The following is a 21,193-nucleotide window of genomic DNA, read 5'->3' on the forward strand; positions in this document are numbered from 1 at the left end:
GACCTGAAAGGATATGGCGATCATTACCTTCTTGATGAGAGGTATGACGATGTCAGCAAACTCCTGGAATCTGTCTTCTTTGGTGGCCTTTAAGACATCCCCTGCACAGCTGATAGCTGCAATCTTGTATTTGGGATTCTCTTTGCAACACTCCTTCAGAACAGCCTGGAGGATTTCACTGGTGCCAGGCTGACTGGGCACAGGCTTCTCCAGCTCTGCACTGCAGGATCCATACAAAAGCATCACAACAGTTAATAAAGGCTGCAGCTTTCAGGTGCAGTGTAAGAAATGGCATCTTCACTGAAGGAACATTTACCTGCAAGCTGTCACCACACAGGCAATGGCTTTCAACAGTTCTTCCTAAAGGGTTGAAAGATGAGGAAATACTATTAAGCAAACGTGTCATTTACATACGCTGTACATGACTATAATTACCTCATAAATTTTTAAAAATTATGACAACAAAAATTAACCAGAGTCACCATATCTTTGACACACTTAACTGTTTAACAAGCACATCCACAGAGTTTTACTCCAAACCACGGAAGCAGGATAACTGTCTTCCTCACCATTTCATAAAGCCTAGAGAACCAACTTGTCCAAGGTCACAGAGGCAGAAGCATCAACAATGGAATCAGAACTGTGTCGACTCCTAGACCCGTACTTCGTCTACAGCTCTGTACTGGCCACTACTGGCTTCTACCACGTCAACCAGACTGTGTATGATGCCACAGTCTCGCACTCCCCACTGAGTAGTCACTGTGCATAACCTACCATCACCCTTGTATAAAAAATGACTTTTACTAATTCAGAGGCCCCAGAGATGGGCATCCTCAGCCCGGGGTTTAGATACAGCTTGCCTTGCTACTCAATTTCACATATGTGATCTGTTCATGAGGTCAACAGGGACAAAAGGGTGACCACTTGGCTTAAGACTTCTCTTGGAAAGCTGAACATGATAAATAAAAACCAACCTCCAGCATTACTGTGCAGTATTCAAGGACACGTGGGTTATACTTTGATGAAATATCACATTTAATCAGGCAAAGTTTACCCAAAGCTTCCCAACTGCCTAGGAAATCTGGTTTACAACAACAACGCATCTGATGTCCCACAAAACAACATTCTAATTTTTATAGAAAATGAAAGATGAAGTCATAATCCTTTAAGGATACCTTAAATTTAACTGGGCATGAATGGTTCCTTTACCTTTCCTGCCCATGTTCGTCCAGCTAGGCCTTGCAGTAATGCGGTCAGTATCATCCCCAGATACGGAGGTACCAGGGAGCTGGTTTGTTTTGCAATTGATGCCATGGCAATTGCACCCTGGGCTTTCATTTTCCAGGACTGAGACTGTAAAGCCTTCTGGGTGATAGTAATCAACTCCTGCAGGTATAACCGAATGCCACCAAAGGAACCTAAAGCAAAATTAAAAGCAACTCTTAAGTGACCAAAAAAAATATATATATATATATATATGTGCATGTGTGTGTGTGTTTGTGTGTGTCTGTGTATATATATATGTGTGTATATGTGTATATATATATATGTAAACTAACTGATTTTTCTTTTCTAAGTCTGGAATAAAAGTCAGTGACCATCAATCTAAAGCAGTGATTCTCAATGGTTACATCACATCACTCTCTGAAAGGGAGAGCAATCTTGACAACAGCAGGACGTTATGAACTTGGATATGTCCACGGGAGGGCTCTCGTCCATTAACGTGTGTCAAGATGAAGAGCAGAGTGGAGAAGCACTACTCTAAAATAATACTCAAGGCAACACGAAAATCACTGTTCATTCTCAACTGAAATAAGCAAAGCTCTGCGTCGCTTGGGCAGTTTCTATTCTCTCACATGGGCAGCAATGAGGGAGGAAAGAAAAGAGATCTGAGCGCCAACCTGAGAACTTGGAAATGTGGATGGGCTGAGAACCCAATGGGACACACATTGTTAAGGTCCCGGGAAAGTAACTACAGAAGTTTATGAATAAAAAAACATGAGTTAAAATTTTCAACTGTGGTTCTTAAGAAACAGGTTTAATTCACAGGCACTGTTTACTAACCAGGTACATTTTCCTGCCATACTTCAGTCCATAAATTACATTCTTCTTTTTCTGCTTTCTCCTCATCAGCAATTTCATGCATGCCTAGGAATGCCAAAGGCAGAACTTCTTTGGCATGGTTCTTCAGTACATCAGGGCTGTACCGTCCAATAGCATGAACAGTCAGAGCACAAGAGGTCTTGTAGATGGGTTCTAAAGAGAAGCAGAAAAAAACAATCTTTATGACACTTACTGTGTTTAGGGTAACTGATCAAAACAGACCACTGCTCTGGGCTTCCCCGGTGGCGCAGTGGTTGAGAGTCTGCCTGCCGATGCAGGGGACACGGGTTCGTGCCCCGGTCCGGGAAGATCCCACGTGCCGCGGAGCGGCTGGTCCCGTGAGCCATGGCTGCTGAGCCTGCACGTCCGGAGCCTGTGCTCCGCAAAGGGAGAGGCCCGTGTACCGCAAAAATACAAAAAACAGACCACTGCTTGACTTGTACTACAGCAAAACAAACCAGTAAAATCAATCAGAAATGTTCCTAGCAAACCACATAAAATCAGAAAGGGTAAGACCTGATTTGTATTGTTTCATTAGGTTGTTTACATCTAACTTAACAATAATTTAAGTAGGAAGAAAAAAGGTACCTTCTTTCTCCATATACCAGCCATTGAGTTTCTGCAGGAGTTTCTCTGTGCTGCTATCCCGTGACGTCTGGAAGAGAAACAATCCTGGTCAGTTCTTCATAATTATCAAAGTATACTTACTTAACTAAGTAAGAAATTCAACTCACCCGAACTAAATGGCCCATGGCAAATGCACAGGATTTCTGAATTACACCGTTCCGATCTGTCAGGCCACTAAGCAAAGCACTCATGAGTTTACCTAGTGGAAACAAAGAAGAAAAATCTGATACTTGGCTGACCAAATGCTCTGCTCTGTTCGTAGGACCAAAACAAACCTAACCCTATAATTAGTATCTGATTTATTCCATAGTAGTCTAGAACCCTTGCATGTTACATTTGTATATCCATTTGCTTCTCTTTGCCTGGTATAAAATTAAAAATTAACCTGTTATTAATTAATTAATCTAGACTATTATGGGGACAGTTGCAAAAACAAGAGTTAGGTACATAAAGTTCATCAGCCCCATCTCGAAGCCAATTCAAGCAAAGAAAAATGCTGATGTAAAATTAAATATAAATGGTAATAAACCATTTATACAGTACAGAATAGCAGATACTCTCACCTCCTTATACCACCAAGAAATAAACACTTATAAAACAGGAAAAACTTGCTAAGCTTGATCATCCTGTACCTCTTGCAAACAGAGATAAAGGTAGAAGTGGGAGAGTTTGAGGGAAGAAAAAGTACACGATATCACAAGCATGTCTGAATGATCGCTGTTTTTCCTTTTAAAACCTTGTCACACAAGACATGGCCATACAAAAACATCACCCCAGTGGTTTTGACAAACTCACCTGAGTAAGGTGTTAGGTCCTGGGGACACTGAGTGGTTAATGACACAATGACACTGGCACAGCCTCCCTACAGGGTTACAAAGGCAAAGGTCTAAATTTGATGGTCACAATGTTCTATCAAGCCCTTGGTTTTAGGAGTCAAAGATTTAAAGAAATACACAAAGCCTTACAGCCCCTCCAAGATTCTATCTAGAAAGAGTAAAACTCTTATTTTAAATTATTAACACAAAGATTTCCTTCAAGACTTCCTGCAGAGGTCTTGCTGCAAGTATACACTGCTCTCATACATTGCAAGTGAGAAGGAGACTCGTACAATCTTTTGGGAGGGAAACATGTCATCCTGTCCATCCTTGTTCTAACATTTCCCGTTCTAGGAATCTAACCAAAGGAAGCAGCTTCAGATGTGTCCAAAACCATTCATCACAGCGCTTTGTTTAGTATCAAAAAAGCTGAAAACAAATCAGGTATTCCTTGATGGGTTAAAATAAATGATGTTTCAGCCACATGAGAGAGTATATGGCCATTAGAGAGGACATCGTAGAAGACACATGCACAGAAAGAGACCAGAAGGAAACATTTTGAAATATCAACAGCAATTAACCTATGGGTGGTAAACTTACAGACAACTTCTAACTTTCTCCTGATCTATAAATGCTAAAATTTTAAAATACAAGTAAATGTTAATTTTGTCAGGAGAAATAAACGTGAGTTGTTTGTTTTCAAAGTGTAGGGTGTGGGATCTGATCCTTGAAAAGTCTTGGAAAGGAAGACATTTTTCCATCTAAATACCTACTGATTCCTCTGTGAAAAATACTAATCACCACCTTAAGCAACCATGACTTGGTAACTGGATGAGCATTTCCACTAATAACTGATTATGAACGAGGACCCAGAGGGCATGTACCTGGCAACCAGGGGACAGAAATGATTCCACTAAAAAAGTAAGACAATGTTTACTGAATATAAGTCACATGTTTTATATTCTGAATGAGTTACATGTTTTAAGTTATTAGTGCAGTCATAGAAACAAAATAGTTAACATAAAATAAAGTCAGGTTTTAAGAAAAAAAAATGAATTTCACACATGACGGCTGTTCTATTTTTGTGGCCCAAACGAATGAAGATGCAAATTCCGCTTATGAAAAATACACTTGCTTACCTTAGTTCCAAGACCTACACCACTTCTGATCAGTTCACATAACCTAGGAACTAGCTCACCCAGCACCGACACATCAAGATACTGCAGGCACTTTTGGAAGAGAATAAATATAAAAAGTTAACCTTAGCAAATAATTAAGTCAGTACCGCATCTTCAATTAAAAACTGCCCACGTCAACTATGTACCCAACTGGTTTTGACATGAAGTGCAAAAACCACTGGTTTGATTTTGCTCCAATTTCAATGTTAAAATCATTATACTACAAACAAGAAAACCATTCATCAGTGGATCAACATTAAAAACAAAACAAAAATAATAAAAAACATTGATTTATAAAGGAGAAAATAAATAATGAGTACCCAAGAAGAGAGGATCTCTCTGGGCCTGCTTCTTCTTTAACAATCCATGTTTAGTGTAAAAGACCTAGATTAAAACTGACCTTCTTCCGTGGTCCTGCCGTATGAAGCCACCTTATTAAAGTTGACTTCTTAGCTGAATTTGCTATACTATATATTTTTGAAAATACAATGACATATATTCTATTACTGATGAGCATATCTATAAGGTGCTTGCTAACTATTCCTATTTCTTTAAGCTTTCTTTTGCCATCATAATCCAACAAAGACATCCTTAGACCAAATTTTGGTAATAGTTCCCCAGTAAGCACTAAAAAAATTCCTTCTTCTCTTGTCTAGACCTGTGATCTGCCCATCAAAACAATTTCCAGTAGCTCACAAGCTCTCATTTAACCACTCCAGGGCATGCACAGCAGAGTCGGCTTTTGTGACCTTAGAAACTCTTTAACCCATGATTCCAGAAACATTGGAATTTCGAAACTTGGTGCCAAGCAGCTCTTTTCTGCAAATCCCCTTCCTTTAACTGAACAACCTACCAACATTGCTCAGTTCTCTCTCCCTACCTTTTATGCTTCCTACTTCACTAACACCTCCAGCTTACACCTTCCTAGGTCCTCCCAGAAACAATGCTCAGGCAGACACAAGTATCCGAACTTTCTAAATGGGCAGGCCAAAAGATATACAGATATAGATTTATAGGCAGACCTTTTAATATATTGTTCTCCTGTGTAACACAAATCTGGACTAATGCAATCTAGTATTGGGGAAAGTATGCCATTTAGTAATACAGGAAAAGAAAAAAGAACTATACTAAGAAAAAACTAGAGTCACAACAGCTGCCTTGACTCATCCCTTAAACCTCTACTTCATTTAATGTAACCTGAAGACTTTGAACAATTACACTCTAAGGTAAGCAAACGTAAATGTTCTCATTACGTGAGGCACTTACCATGTTGATTGTTTCCATCATGGGAGAGGATTTGGCAGCACTGAGTCGGGCACTATCCATCGCAGCCTGAGAACACAAATGCAAGCACATTCAATCAATTAAGAAGAACCTCCAGGGACTTCCCTGGCAGCGCAGTGGTTAGGACTCTGCGGTTTTCACTGCTGAGGGCATGGGTTTGATCCCTGGTCAGGGAACTAGGATCCCACAAGCTGCACACGGCACAGCCAAAATAAAAGAAGAACCTCCACACACTCAAATTGGGCTTTACTGACAAATTAAGGAATATTTAAAAAAATAATATATAGATACAACAAATTCAAACACAAGTCTAAATAATTTCTTTTGTTCTACGCTCAACCATATATATGTAGAGGCAGCATCTCACTGTAAGTGAGAAATGCAGACAACAGTTAGAAATTAACTGCAGTTAGAAAATAACATAGTATGGCTCTGAGCAAGTTATCCAGCCTTCCTGAGCCTCAGGTTCTCCCTCCATTAAATAAAGAAACAGACTAAATAATTTTCTATCTAATACACGATTTTTAATTTCATACATGTATTGTTTTAACTTTATAAAGGACTCTCCTATCGCATTTTAATCAAATAACTATGGTACGGGAGAGGTTGACACTATCCAGACATAGTAAGTGAGAAAAATTAGGCATACAGAAGTGACTTGCCTAGGGCTGCAAAGTCTGGACTAGAATTTATGTTTCCTAATTCTCAACACCTAGTAGGTGAGAACCTAGGAAAGGCGAGATTACTGCTGAAAGAGGAAAGAATGATGACTGGAGAAGAAACAGCAATATCAGAGGCAAAGGGAAAACAGAGTAAGTGATTAGAATATAATAGTTTAGGTAAGTTAAAAACCAAATAGTGAACTGAGAGAAAACTTTTACAATCATATAACAGGAGTTTGACAGTTCTAATAAAGACAAATGTAAAAACATAAACAAGTGAAAAACAGACATAGAGTAGAAACATACAACTCACAGAAGAAATATTTATAAATGGATAACATAATACGAAAAGACAATGGACAACACTAATAATAGGAAACTAAATTAGAATAATGAGATTCTTGCTTATCAGACTGGTATTATTCAATGTTGGCAAAGATGTGGAGAAAACAGAACATTCGTAACTTTTGATGCCACAAAATCTCTCACACGAAAGTTCAAAATAATCTCACTGTAGAATACTATGCACGCACTAAAAAGAATGAAATAGATCCATATATACACATGGTATTTTGTTAAAAACAAAAATCAAGTTGCAGAACAATATTCGCAGTCTGATTCGATTTTAAAATTAGTATGTTTGTTTGATTTTGAAGCCTATGACTAAAGAATTTGAAAAAAGACCCAGGAAGTGCTGACAGTGAGTACTCCTCAGGAAATGATACTGTGCTGCCACAGCAGAGGGGACTCCTAGGGGATTACTTTCTACTCTTCTGTGTTGTTTTAACTTTTCACAATAAATGTTTCATCTGTAATTAAAAAAACAGAACAAAACAAAACTCTAATCAGAGACTAGGGAACTAGAGTATACCTAAAAAGCAGAATAATTTTGGACTATGCAAAAGTCTAGCTACAAATCCTCTTGATTTGCAAAGCAGGAATGGTCCATAGGAGGACTCTGAGGGTGTAGACCCAACCCCTAGAAAATAAACGAACATGTACAAAAAACCGTGTTAAATAAATGTATTGATGTATTTTTTTGGACAGAAGTGTCATTTTTCATTCACTTCACATAACAGTGTATAAGCCCTCTCCAGCCCCGCTAAAGAAACACTGCATGTGGTTATAGAAGTTGAGCTGTTTCAAGAGTGGTGAAAGTATCATCTGAGTCATGGAGTTTGTCTAAGGACCCTGGAAGGCCTGTTGAGTATCTTAACAGGACTCTCCCTTCATGATAATTACCAATATGGCTGTGTTGTCAACTCACCTTTTCTTGGTCTGTAGCCCGGAGACTCAAATAATTGAGAACTTGAGGCTCCAAGACACTTAAGGATTCTAGCAGAGCTGGGATGAGTTTTGGTGCATGTGGTTTCAACATGGCTCCCGCACTTTTGCTGATTTTCACGAGGGTGTTAATGCTACAGACACACAAAACACAACTCCTGAGTTCTTTTAACAAAGCAAGAAGCCCTACAGGTCTAATCATGAGGAGTTTCTGCACTTTATTGCATTAAGGAACATACTCCCTTGGGTACAGAGCCTGGTCTTAGCTCTGTGTTGGGTTTTGTTTTTGGTTTTTGTTTTTACTTTTTATTACAGAAATGTTCACACATATATGAAAGTAAAGAGAATCATAAATGCAATTCCGTATGCTCTCCACCCAGTTCAACAAGCAGCAACCTTTGGCCAGTTTTGTCTCACTTAGGCATCCACCGTACATACAGACCATTCATATACTTTTCCCCCTGCCACTGTAGTATTTTGAAGCGTATTCCCGAACTAAACTTCTACATGTATCATGAAGAGACCCAGATTTTTTATCATAATCAAAATACCATTTCACACCTAAAAAATATTAAGAATTTCTTTCATATCATCTAATATCCAAATCTCCTGACTGCTTCACAAGTGTCTGTAAGAGTTGGTTTGCTGAAATCGAATCCAGAGTCCATCTACACATTGCAATTTACTGCATTTCTTGAATCTTTTTCAACAGTGCTCTCTCCGTCCTCTTTTTTTTAAGCTATTGATTTGTATTCTGATGGTGTCACTTAAGAGGTTCCTCTGTAGCTTATACAGATCTGCAGGCTAAAATCAAGTTCAGTTCAATTTTTTTTAAAACAAGAATCTTTCACGGGTGGTCTTCACATGTCCTGTCTCATCACATCAAGATGCTTATGTTTTTTTGTGCTGTTGAATGAACAGCAGGTTCAAGTTTGGTCAGCACGAACCAACCATCCATTATAATGCTCCTCCCGTCAGCCTTTACCAGTGGACTCAGGAGCCACTTATGATCACTACCTGGAGTATCCTAGTGAGGAGAGCACAATGGTGATACCCTAATTTTATCATTCCTTTGCATTTGTTAGGTGAATCCTTCTGAGAAGAGCTTTCCCATAGCAACTATTTAGTTACCATGAAATAGTGTTGGTACTGTTAATTTGAGCTAATTTCAAGAGGGAAATAAAAAATGGAATGGATGAAGTTCCCAGATAGCACTCTGGTTAAAAAAAAAAAAGAATCCTTCACTGCCGATTTTAACTTAAAAGAGCCATATATATCTAAATGTGTACGACTTGAGTATTTCACAGGCGGTAAACAGTTTATTTTAAACATAATAATCTGTGAAACATTACTAAGTGGTATAACCAACAAGCAAGCTCTCAAGGACCTGAGGCGTAGCAGAATAGGACGATGTGCCTGCTGGGGGCAGAGGCCAATGACAAGAAAATAACAAACACACTTTACTCAAGGTTGAGGCAGAGTGGCAGAAGGCTGGACAAAAGCAAGGCTCCCATGAGAATGTCTCTGCAAAAATGTTCTGACTCACCACTTCTCGCATTTGCTATTGGGTCACCCCACTGGATTCTCAACTCATTTCTCCACTCTTTCAAGAATCTAACATTCAAAGAAACCCAATTTCTACTGGGTGGTTAAGAACTAAGTAAATCCAATGCATTCAATTTCATCAGCTGATTCAAACCTGAGGGCTCGAACTTCTGTCACAGGACTCATCACTCCTTTGTCCAGAAGGCAGGGCAGGAGGACAGCAATGGTTCTCTGGCCAGCGGCTCCTTTGGCAGGGTCACACATTTTCACACAAACCTCACATACAAAGAGCATGGAAATTAGTGAAACTGACCTCTCACCCAATAACGCGTTCATCTGACAAAATACTTCCTACTTCCTATATCCATAGAAAAGGGTAAGTGACTCTACTTTCTACAATATCACAGGAAGAAAAAGAAGATCTCATGATCTGGGATTGAGTCCTATATCTGCCAATAACTATACAGAAAATTTGGTAATGCATTTTACTTTCTAAGCTTTGGTCTTCTAATTTGTGAAACAGGAAACAGTTGAAGATGAAACGAGAATATGTTTAGAAAGCACTGAAGAAGGCTTAAGGTATTATTATCAATAACTTTGGGTGGCAGCATAACACAGAGGTCAAGAACACAAATGTGGAATAAGAAACACTTGGATTTAAAACCTTCTAACACATTAGAAGGCCCTGATATACCACGAAATCAAGTTCAAGTGGGGAACCAGTTTCAAAAAGGTTGCCAGGGCTTCCCTGGTGGCGCAGTGGTTGAGAGTCCGCCTGCCGATGCAGGGGACACGGGTTCGTGCGCCAGTCCGGGAAGATCCCACATGCCGCGGAGCAGCTAGGCCCGTGAGCCATGGCCGCTGAGCCTGCACGTCCGGAGCCTGTGCTCCACAATGGGAGAGGCCACAGCAGTGAGAGGCCCGCGTACCGCAAAAGAAAAAAAAAGGTTGCCAACCTCAGAAGTATGAAAGGCAGATTAACATATAAACATAGCAATAATAAAGAGAATAGATGTTGCTTGATCTAAGTGTAATGTGTACTTCAGGGTCGAGAGAAAGTCCTATCTTATATAAAGGCCTAGGAAAGCTCTCCATTTAAAGAGCCCAGAGACACACTTTGTTAAAAATACTAGCATTCTAACATAATAGCAACCAGTTTCCCATTCATTGTTAAGAAGTGGGCTGTAACATGAAGCCAGTTACACTGCAACTAAATGTCACTTTATATGACAAAAAAATAAGTCATAATTTTCACTGTCACATAGAATCCTGACCCACTTCACCCCCCAGTATAAGACTAGAGTTTTCACCTTGCTCAGCGTTTTCAGAGCTAGTTCTGCTGCTTTTCGTACAGATTCCTAAAAATGAGAAGAATATGACATTATACAACGTCAGAGTTTCCTTCTCATCTACCCCAAAATGTGTATTTAAACTGCCTCCAAATCTACACAAATTGGTGAAAAATCCTACTTTCATTACTAGGTAAAAAATGGTGTTTCACTAGGCTCTTTGCCCATCAAGGAACATATTACCATTCCATACTACTGTTTTTTAAATTAGATACAACCTGTTTTGACCTTACAAAAATATGGATATTAAGTATAACAGTTTAGAAACTAAATATATTATAAAAGCAAATATATAGAGATCTATGTGAAGATTCTGAAAGACTTAAAAAAACTCTGACGAATAAAGCAAAAAACTGAAGTGCCTAATTTTAATGGTAAGATGGAAAAATTTTAAATTTAGACTGCCGAGGCAAAAGAGAAACTGGTCACGTTATTTGGGAATGACTGATCCAACTTACGAAGCTGATCTAAGTAGAGTTATTTTGGATTATTTCTAAACTGTTATTTGTTCCTCACAACAGCATCACAAGATCTCTACTAAAAGAAAATCAGGCAGTAGTTACCCTTTTTTCTTTTTTTTTTTTTAACTTTAATTAAATTTAGATCTAAAGATACCTAAACTTGCCACTTCACACACACATCAAAACTGAAACTTTGGGGCTTCCCTGGTGGCACAGTGGTTGAGAGTCCACCTGCCGATGCAGGGGACGCGAGTTCGTGCCCCGGTCCGGGAAGATCCCACATGCCGCAGAGCGGCTGGGCCCGTGAGCCATGGCTGCTGAGCCTGCACGTCCGGAGCCTGTGCTCCGCAACGGAAGAGGCCACAGCAGTGAGAGGCCCGCGTACCGCAAAAAAACCCCAAAAAAACAAAACTGAAACTTTGGAGGAAAATTCTGGTCTTTTAAAAAAAATTGTCTGGATATTGAATTTTGAAATATGTAACATACATATTTTAACAATTCCAATTTATGCTATTCTATAAATAAATGCAGATTTATGTATATAGTACCTTTATATCATCTTGTACTCTAAAGAGAGTTTCCCAAATTTCTGGAAGTTTATCAATGATGTCATCTAGGGGTCTTCCTCTCAATAAATCGTTCAGAGCTAAACAGCTGAAAATAAACAATTTGGTTTCAAATATATGATCAAGAAAGCTCAATATTTTACTATGAAAGTCATATCAAACAACAATATGGATTCTGCCTATATTTCTAGTCTTAACCCCCTCACCCCAAAACGGCAATGACTACTCTCTTCTTGGTGCCTCAAATATACCACAGGCATATGGCATGTACACTCATCAAATGTCTATTTCCCACAACTATAATATAATCTCTTCAAGATGATACATCATTTTTTACTTACCAATATACCTCCAGGGCCTAGCACACTGCCAAGCATATAGCAGGCACTGAATAAACATAAATTATATATGTATAAATAAATGCTACCCTACAAAGTCATGAGAGTATATAAATGTATCTTGATGTCTAATTTAACAAGTGATCTACTTCTGTTATTTCATACTTACAAAAACTAAGACAACTTAGGAAAACCACTGACTAGAGCTTAAATATCATTAACTGTCTAACCCAACCAGAAATATGCTTTTTAGTGGTTTTAACTTATTCCTTTTGCACGAAGTATAAAACTTGGAAATTTGAAGGGAAAAAAAATTCAGTTTTATTTGACTAGTCTTATATTTCCAAAAATGGTACCTGGATTCTCGAACTCGCCACATATTGCTGGTTAGATTCTTAACCAAATCTTGAAGAATTTCCTTCAAATACTTATCCACCTAATGAAAACAAAAGGATAAAACTGAGAACGCAAAATCCATCAATAATCAAATGATTCATCTCTACCACACTGTGTTTCTGCACGTAACAGCCTAAGTGTCTCCCTAGGCCTCTCTGTCCACAACTCTCTCCCCACTTTAGTTGCTGGAAGCTGCCCAGCTGATCATCCTGAAATGCAAACATGATCCTCTTATTTTCCTCAGTGCATGAGAATAAAGTCCAATCACCCAGGCGTGGATACGAAGCCCTCCTGGGACCATCTAGCTCCCAAGTTCTTGTATGTCCTGCCTCACCTCCACTCCCTAGCACACACTACCTCTACCTCTTCCATCTCCTACTTGTTCAAGATTCATTTCAGGCATCACCTTCGCAGACAGGACTGGCCTACTCTGCCCTATGTTCCCACGGCACCTTCTTACGCACACTGTATCAGACAGCACAGTAACTGTCCTGCCCCTTCACACTGAGACCTCGAGGGCAGGGACAGTGTCTCACTTGTCCTTCCCTCCCTGGTAGCCTGCACCACGTCTGGCACATAAAGAAGCACTTGATTGTTCAGAATGAAGACGAATTTAATCTTTTAAGCCTCTTTAGTTTTGATATACACTTATCCATTTGGTAATAACTACACACACCGATAGTAGATTCACTTTTTATGCTAATCCAAAGAACTTCAAAACTTATGGCTTTTCCACTATTACTCTTGTAGGTAGGAGAGGTTTTGTTATCCTCACTTACATTTAAGAAAACCAAGACAGGGAGGAAATAACTCACCTAAGATTTAAGAAACTGATGTCTTTCTATGTCCATGTCTCTAGACAGTCTCCACAGTGATCTCATCCACATCTGTGGCTTCACCTTCCACTCACACAGAGGTGACACTCACATCCTGCGAGCCTAAGCCTGGGCCCTGAACTCGACCTATTAGATCTCAAGTTGACCCAGTGGTACCAAGTACTCTCCTAGAGCAAACAGAACTCACAGAACCCTCAAGGTGGAACCCTCCAGTGCCCACCAGCATCAGACTGGAGACAGGAAAGGGCTGCATCATGCTCAGGCATGGAAAGACAGGGTAAGGGTCATGGGGTTTATTTAAAGTGAACTAGGAAGCCAACAAAGGATTTTAACCCAAAATGCAATCCAATTTGCATTTTTAAAAATCACTTTTACTATTGGTAATTAAATGAAAGAAGGCAAAGAGAAGAGAAAGGTGACAACCTGTTCATCAGGGAGGAATAAGGAAAAAAGAGAATAGATTCAAGAAATACTTTGGAGGGAATTCCCTGGAGATCCAGTGGTTAAGATGCAGCGCTTTCACTGCTGTGGGCCCGGGTTTGATCCCTGGTCAGGGAACTGAGATCCCGCAAGCCACACAGTGGAAGGAAGGGAGGAAGAAAGAAAGAAAGAGAAAAAGAGAGAAAGAGAGAGAGAGAAAGAAAGAGAGAAACAGAGAAAAAGAAAGAGAAAGAAGGGAAGAAGGGAAAGGAGGGAGGGAGAAATACTTTGGAAGCAGAATCAACAGAATTTGCTACTGGATTCAATTGAGGGTGAGGGTGAGACAGACAATAATCAAGGATGATGCGCAGTTTCCCAGCTGGGGTAAATGAATGAACGCTGAGGAGAAGAGAGGGGGAAGTTTGTTTTTTTAAGTCCCATTCTAGACATATTAAGTCTAAGGTATCTTGAAACAACATCCAAGTGATAATGTCAAGCAGGCAGTGAGATAGACAAGTCAGGAGCACAAGTCGTGCCTGGGCCATAAGTAAAGACTGGGAACCATCACAATCAAGATGACACATAAGCCCTGGAACTGAGAAGCTGATCTAAAAAGAGAAAGTGGAGAGAGTCAATGGTACTCAGAGGCAAGCCCTGAGAAATCCTAGTATCTAACAGTGAAGGAGAATATGAGAAGCAGCCAGATGAGAAAAAACCAAATATGGTAATTGCCTGATTCCTTATCTACCTCCCCAACTACGTGAGCTCCTTGAAGGCAAGAACCACGACCTGTTCTCCACTACATCAGTGGTTAACTATCGACATACAGTTTTCCATTTGTGTGGATACACTGCCACTTCCTTAACCATCCACCCAATGGACATTTAGATTGTTTCCATTTTTGAGATTTCAATAAATGTTGCCATGAGCATCTCTGATACCTTGAAAGAAGGAAGAAAGCAAGGGATGAAAGAAAGTCTGTTTGTTTAAACAAAAAAGTACACAAAGTAGAAAGGAAGATGAGCATGAGTTTACATGCCATGTGTAGCCCGGGACAAGGGTTCACAGATACTTGCCATTGACTTGTCAGTGACCAGCGCATTCCAAATACTTGTCATGGCCTGTCGAATGCCAAGGTTGGGATCAAACTGGTAACGATAAAGACGAGGAACTAGTTGAGGCAGGAAAGGAGCTAGCTGCTCTCCAGCTCTGGTAGCAATTACATTAAAACCAAAAGCAGCACCCTAAAAAAATAATAACAAAGTGGCTCAGATATAATATCCACATATGAAAAATCACAAAATTCTTGTCCCTGAATAGAGCCTGATTTACTGGGTGTCCGGCTTTACCCATCAGTAATAGCAGCTATGTGGTGATCTAGATCTCTCTAATCACAGACTTTTACAAAACATACTGCATAACAGTTGTCCCCGTCTGCCAATGCAGGAGGTTTGATTTGGAGGGAAGAAAAAAATAAAATGTCCAGCAATAGCCACTTACCTTCCTAGAGTTCCACATTGCGTGATGGTTGGCTAGATTCATAAATTTATACACCAGGTCGGGCTGACTAAGATCACTTGCCAGAGAACAAAGCTCCTTGTAAGTAGAGAGGCCCTGGCTTGAAAACAAAGATGAAAAGTATGCTGTAATGTATCTCTCCACCTCCAGACTATTAAAAATTACATTACCAGTATTACTAGGGCATTTTAAAATTATGTTTGTGCTAAATTTCCAATATTGCGTTATCTCATTACCACAGAGGCAGAGAACCAGGGTGACGAGAATATAAAAAGTCGCCTACTTCAGTTCTCAGCAATGGCTGGTAAATGACCTAAGGCACCTGTGATGCCCATGAGGGTGGAGCCCTCATCACCTCAGGAGACAGCAATAATTCTTCGGTGCACTGTGCACCAGCCTCTCTCAGGATCCCGAGAGCCGTCTGAAGACAGCTTCTGTCTTCCCTACACCTTTTCTAAGCTACAGCGTCCCTATCCTGATAACAACTTCTTCAAGTCCTGTTAACTTCCCTCTGTATTTGCTCAACTACCTGATCTTTTTCATTATTTTGTGAAAAGTGAGCACTTCTTTTAAAACTCAGAGGGAGTCTAGAGGGAGGGTAAGTGGAATGAAACAACTTCAGTGTGAAAACATGGAGCTACGGGAAAGACAGCCTGAGGCAGGGCTCTGGGGACTCCCCAGCGAGGCCCAGCAAGCTGCAGCTGGACCTGAGGGTTTTCAGAGGAGAAGCAACAGTACAACCATGATGGAATAGTGATAAGACAAAAGAGGTAAGGCTCTACGAATTAATTTGAAATGCCCAGCTGGTGGACTCCACAGTACCAAGTAGAGATGCCCCTCCAAAACACTAGGTGCAGTGCGTGCTGATTCCTCCCTGAGGACCCGCTGGCTGGGAGCTGACAGAACTGCCCTCAGTCCAAGGTCAGGTCCTCCCCGAGAGCAGCCCAACACCAACGGCTAGTCACTGAGGGGGTGAAAAGACCTGAGGAGGGGACACAGAGCAGGACCTCCCTGCAGGCCCTCCCAGCCCAGTCCCAGAGCTCCGTGATGGGTCACGGTCTCGTAAGCGGGGGCAGCAGGTCACCTCCTCCTCGGCCACTGGACCTGTCCTGCCTCCTCAGTCCCCCAGGGTGACGACTCCAGGCACCCTTCAATAAACTTCCAGCACACACACCTCCATCTCAGTCTGCTCCCCCAGGAAACCCAATCTAAAACACTAGGCTTTTTCACTGACATTTTCTTCTTCCACTAACACACAACACCTCCCACGAGGGTGGAAATCAACCTGGTGAGCACCCTTCCCAACGGAGAGAAGATCTCTACATCTTCATTGATGACTGATCAATGGATCCGGCACACTTACCCATCAGGGGTTTTGCCAAGGCCTCCTCCTTGAAACACCACTGTCTCTCCAGAAACTTCATGCTTAGCTCTAAACGAAAACAACACCAAGAATTTAAATTAGCCTCGAATTTTTCATACCACCATTCAACTAACGCATACATTTCATCTGTAAACTGATAAAATCAAATTCCCTATCAAGTATCTACAGTGTGCAAGATGTAAAAGTCAACTAACCCTTCCCATCAGCCAGAGAATTTTGTAAAATGAAGTCTAGGAAGAACAAATAGAAATAAAAGACATCCCACATAAAGTTACACTGAGTTAAATGTGGTCACACATTGAGAACTATTCTTCCTACAAGGAAAGTAACATAAAGCAGAAACCAATTACGAGAATGACTGCCCGCCTCTTCCTCTTCACAGATCGGACCTGCGTGACACACTTCCTCTCCACATCTTCATTCCATTTAGCCAACGGTAATTACGGTACTTCTGTAATCCAATGCTTTACCTGTCCCAAGATCATTCAATTTTCGAAGCCTGAATTACTGGCCTGTTTCTAAACAGTATACACTGGATAATTAAACTGCTATCCACAGCATAACAATCGATGATTTGCAATTTAGAAAAGGCTTAATAAACAGGAAAATCACAAGCTGAACTTTCCTTCCTCCACTTCATATTCTCGGTATGTGCAAAACTTGCCCTGCGTGTTCAAATCTGAAATTTTCAAGTTCACTGTACCTTTTGCCAGTCATCAGTGTTTCTACAAGAGTAGAAACCAACTCCTGTTGATCTTGTTCATTGCCCAGTTCATACACCAACCCAAGGCCTTTTGAGGCAACATCTTGGCTAAGTTCTACACAGAAGTCAGACAAAACAATATTCTTTTAAGAAAAATTTGTCCTCTGGGCATCAAGTTAAAAAAAAGTTAAACTTGTAACATTAACCCAAAATGATATCAAAGTAAAGATATGAAAACATAATCAACCTGCCTATTTTGTTAAAAACATACTAAATCATCTGAGCGGACATGACACCAGCAAGTCTCTGTAAATGAGAACTACATTCACAGAACATCCAACTCACAAGCCAAGTCAACCCTGCTGGGCCTTAGTGTGTAGTGCATGGTGACAAAGGGTCAGTGGAGGCACGTCGCACACATAAGAAGTAATCACAGGATTTAAGGACGCCCACGTGCAATTTTTTAAATGAAAAGTCAACATTAGACCACATGTTTAAAACAATTAATAAAACAAAGCTACTATTTAAATGTCTAACACAAATATTTGCACTCTCTCCTGGCTTAAATCACAGAGAGAAAAGGAATTCTAAGTATTAGGAGAAGAAAGCTATTATTTGGTACAAGTATGAGTTAAAGAAGGCCTCGGCTCCACTTTTAAATGCAAAACTGATCTAATGAATAAATAATCTAATGAATAAATAAATACATTAAGAATCAAGTTTCCTGTAGCCTTCTTTTACGTTCATTAATCCAGGTTTTTCAAAATTTAAAATACAAGTTTAGGGCTTCCCTGGTGGCGCAGTGGTTGAGAGTCTGCCTGCCGATGCAGGGGACACGGGTTCGTGCCCCGGTCCGGGAAGATCCCACATGCCGCAGAGCGGCTGGGCCTGTGAGCCATGGCCGCTGAGCCTGCGCGTCTGGACCCTGTGCTCCGCAACGGGAGAGGCCACAACAGTGAGAGGCCCGCGTACCGCAAAAACAAACAAAAAAAAAATACAAGTTTAAAGAAGTCTGGAAATCAAATATTTACCAATTACTTACCATCATTTTCTGACAAAACAGAAACAAATGCACTCTGAATTTCTTTAAGATGAGACTGAAAGAAGAAAAAAGGCATTCAGAACACTGAAACTCTGCCTCCTTGGGAGAATAAAAATCTTGCTCTCAGGGTACACAACCCCTGTGAAGTCTCACGACCAGAGGCAGTCACAAACCCTGCTGTGCTCTCATCTTGGAAGGTGGCCAAATTACCTGAAGGTTGTGGCACTTACAGGTGCTCTAACGCACACAGTCTGAGCCTCCCCCATCCTCACCACTTCCTCTGACATTGTACCTTCAACTTAAGAATCATCTTCCAGCCCATATATATCAGGTACCATCCTTCATTCCTTCATGTATAGCTTATTTCAAAATACATATTACTGGTTAGTGGCCCTCACCCTCATACACTTCCCCTCCTACCACCTTTCTATTATACATACTTCATAAACAGTTTCCAACAGAGCTGGACCACATTTACAGAATGGCTTACCTTCACTTCTTGATGGGTACTTAGCTTCCTCACAAGGGAAAGGAGCCAGATGCAGGCTGCTTGCCTCACATGTGGGTTGGAGCTGATGATATGTTTATTTAAAATCACATCCAGCACCCAGGGGACCACATCATTAACTTTAGCTCCTAGGGAAAGGGAAAGGATGATAAGAAGCAATTAACATAACTGAATAGAGCTCCCTGAAAAAGATAAAATTTTAATCAACATTTACTCAATACAACAATCCTACAACATATTAAGATCTAAATGACTAAGGTGTTTAAATAAATTGCTGAAGGAACTGATAATCATTCATTTCAGAACCTAGCATAAACTAAATAACCTTTCAAAGGTACTCAGATAACTTTAGTTCCCTAGAATGAAAAATTATCACTATCATGGGGGAGGCTAGACATGTGTAGGGGTAGAGGGTGTGGGAAACCTCTGCACCTTCCTCTTAATGTTGCTCTGAACCTAAAACTTCTCTTTTTAAAAATCTGTCTTAAGTTTTTTTTAATACTCATATGATTAATGTAATTTTACTCATTTAAACAGTGACAGCAGGAAAAAAAAAGTATTTCTCTTCCTTTATATTTCCTTTTAGACCTTAATTGCACATGGAGTTTTTAAAATAAATATTTTTTCCTTTGTTTATTTTTAAATTTTAAAATTTTTATTGGAGCATAGTTAATTTACAATGTTGTATTAGTTTTGTCTTAATTTTTTAAAATTATCCCCATTCTTTCTAGTGTCAGCAATTTTTCTTTCTCTACCGTATCTTTCCCATCTCCATCTAAAAACTAACAGGCAAACCAACCTCTATTAACCTTACTTTCCTCCTCCAGCTACTATGCCATTGTTCTCCTTTCCTTTGTCACTTCAGAGTTCCTCAACCTTGGCATTACTGAGGTTGGCAGGACACTCTGCTGTGGAGAGCCATCCTGTGCCCTGTAGGATGTTCACAGCATATGAGACATGTGAAATCACAGTACCTGTAACATGTCGTCAGAAAACGCATGCCCCTTCACCTATGTGGTCACTAAAAGCCAGAGGGACTTAGTGAAGAGGCACCTGCTACACGACCTGCACTGTGTGATAAAGGATTAGGGGACACAAAACTTGGAAACTGCTAGGCCTCAACCTCTAACACTGGCTCACCACACCAATCCTCACGAATAGAGCACAAGTCTGAAGGTAATCGATAGCTAACTCCCCTGCCTGCCTTGCCAAAGGACTAAAGAGACAGTTCTCATTCATTTTGTGCTCAGTCTCCTTTAACCAACTATCTTTCTCGACTGAGCCAAACTGATAAATACATATATAAATATTGGAAAGAGAGTTAAAATGGAATGTATACGTTTTTTTCTTTTGCTCAAAGGTGATAACAAGAACAGAAGAGGGTTACTTGGTGGTAATAAACTGATTAGCTGACTATATGGTACCGGCAGGGGGCGTATATTCTTCTTCAGCCACCAGCCAGGCATCCCGGGCGGCCACAGAACTAGTTCCTATCGCAGCGCTGGTGATGGCTTCGCCGATAGTGAACTGAAGCTCTATCTGCTTGGCCTGCAATGAAGGGGACAAAAGTGAGGAGTCAGAGAGAACACTGCCCCAAAACATCCGTTTCCACAAAAAGCCTGCTTACTGTCCTGTTTCTCGGCATGCTTTGTTTTCACTCTTTTGCCTGCAATGCTCTCAGCAAACAGGATGGTTGGAAAGTGAGGCAGGGTGAGGGAACAGAGAACCCAAGAATGACTTGAGGATCTTTTCCCAAGTCTGTGTTGCACTCTTCACCCTCAGCAGAGAACCACTAAGCAGGGATTTTTAATCTTTGGAAGAATGGAACCATTTACTTGGGGGAGAAGGGCATGGACTGTGGAGCCATATGGATCTTGGTAGAAATTCTGTTTTTCACCAGCTACATACACTTATTTAAACTCTGAGACTCAACTTCGTCATTTGTAACATGAGCATAAATAATACCATCATCCACCTCGTCAGGCCGTAGGGATTGAACGAGGTTAACGTACATAAAGCACCTAGTAGACATCTGACTGGTAGTAACTGCACCCTTAACAGCGGCCTTTATCATTTACTAACACCTCCTCCTCTCTGCACGGCTTAAATTACATGATATCTGCAAGTTCCTCTCAAATGGTTCAGAAAAAAACCAGAGAATGACAAAGCAAACG

At 40.5% G+C, this 21,193-nt stretch overlaps 1 protein-coding gene across 7 annotated transcripts in view; it reads right to left on the reverse strand.

Annotated features, from left to right (window-relative positions):
- ECPAS (Ecm29 proteasome adaptor and scaffold) overlaps positions 1–21,193 on the reverse strand; it is a 101,938-nt gene that overhangs the window by 11,400 nt on the left and 69,345 nt on the right. For all 7 annotated transcript variants that reach the window (XM_079925556.1, XM_079925557.1, XM_079925560.1 and 4 more), the window contains 21 exons: positions 20,444–20,567; positions 19,002–19,147; positions 18,512–18,566; positions 17,470–17,584; positions 16,746–16,814; positions 15,365–15,482; positions 14,941–15,108; positions 12,569–12,648; positions 11,857–11,962; positions 10,809–10,856; positions 9,653–9,774; positions 7,937–8,087; positions 5,990–6,055; positions 4,685–4,774; positions 3,526–3,592; positions 2,838–2,929; positions 2,692–2,758; positions 2,065–2,256; positions 1,210–1,418; positions 317–360; positions 28–220 (listed from right to left, as the gene is read on the reverse strand). In XM_079925556.1, coding sequence (XP_079781682.1) covers positions 28–220; positions 317–360; positions 1,210–1,418; positions 2,065–2,256; positions 2,692–2,758; positions 2,838–2,929; positions 3,526–3,592; positions 4,685–4,774; positions 5,990–6,055; positions 7,937–8,087; positions 9,653–9,774; positions 10,809–10,856; positions 11,857–11,962; positions 12,569–12,648; positions 14,941–15,108; positions 15,365–15,482; positions 16,746–16,814; positions 17,470–17,584; positions 18,512–18,566; positions 19,002–19,147; positions 20,444–20,567 — 2,322 coding nt within the window. The remainder of the gene's footprint in view (positions 1–27; positions 221–316; positions 361–1,209; positions 1,419–2,064; positions 2,257–2,691; positions 2,759–2,837; positions 2,930–3,525; positions 3,593–4,684; positions 4,775–5,989; positions 6,056–7,936; positions 8,088–9,652; positions 9,775–10,808; positions 10,857–11,856; positions 11,963–12,568; positions 12,649–14,940; positions 15,109–15,364; positions 15,483–16,745; positions 16,815–17,469; positions 17,585–18,511; positions 18,567–19,001; positions 19,148–20,443; positions 20,568–21,193) is intronic.

Source organism: Stenella coeruleoalba, assembly GCF_951394435.1.
Source record: "Stenella coeruleoalba genome assembly, chromosome: 7".
NCBI classification, from domain to species: domain Eukaryota; kingdom Metazoa; phylum Chordata; class Mammalia; order Artiodactyla; family Delphinidae; genus Stenella; species Stenella coeruleoalba.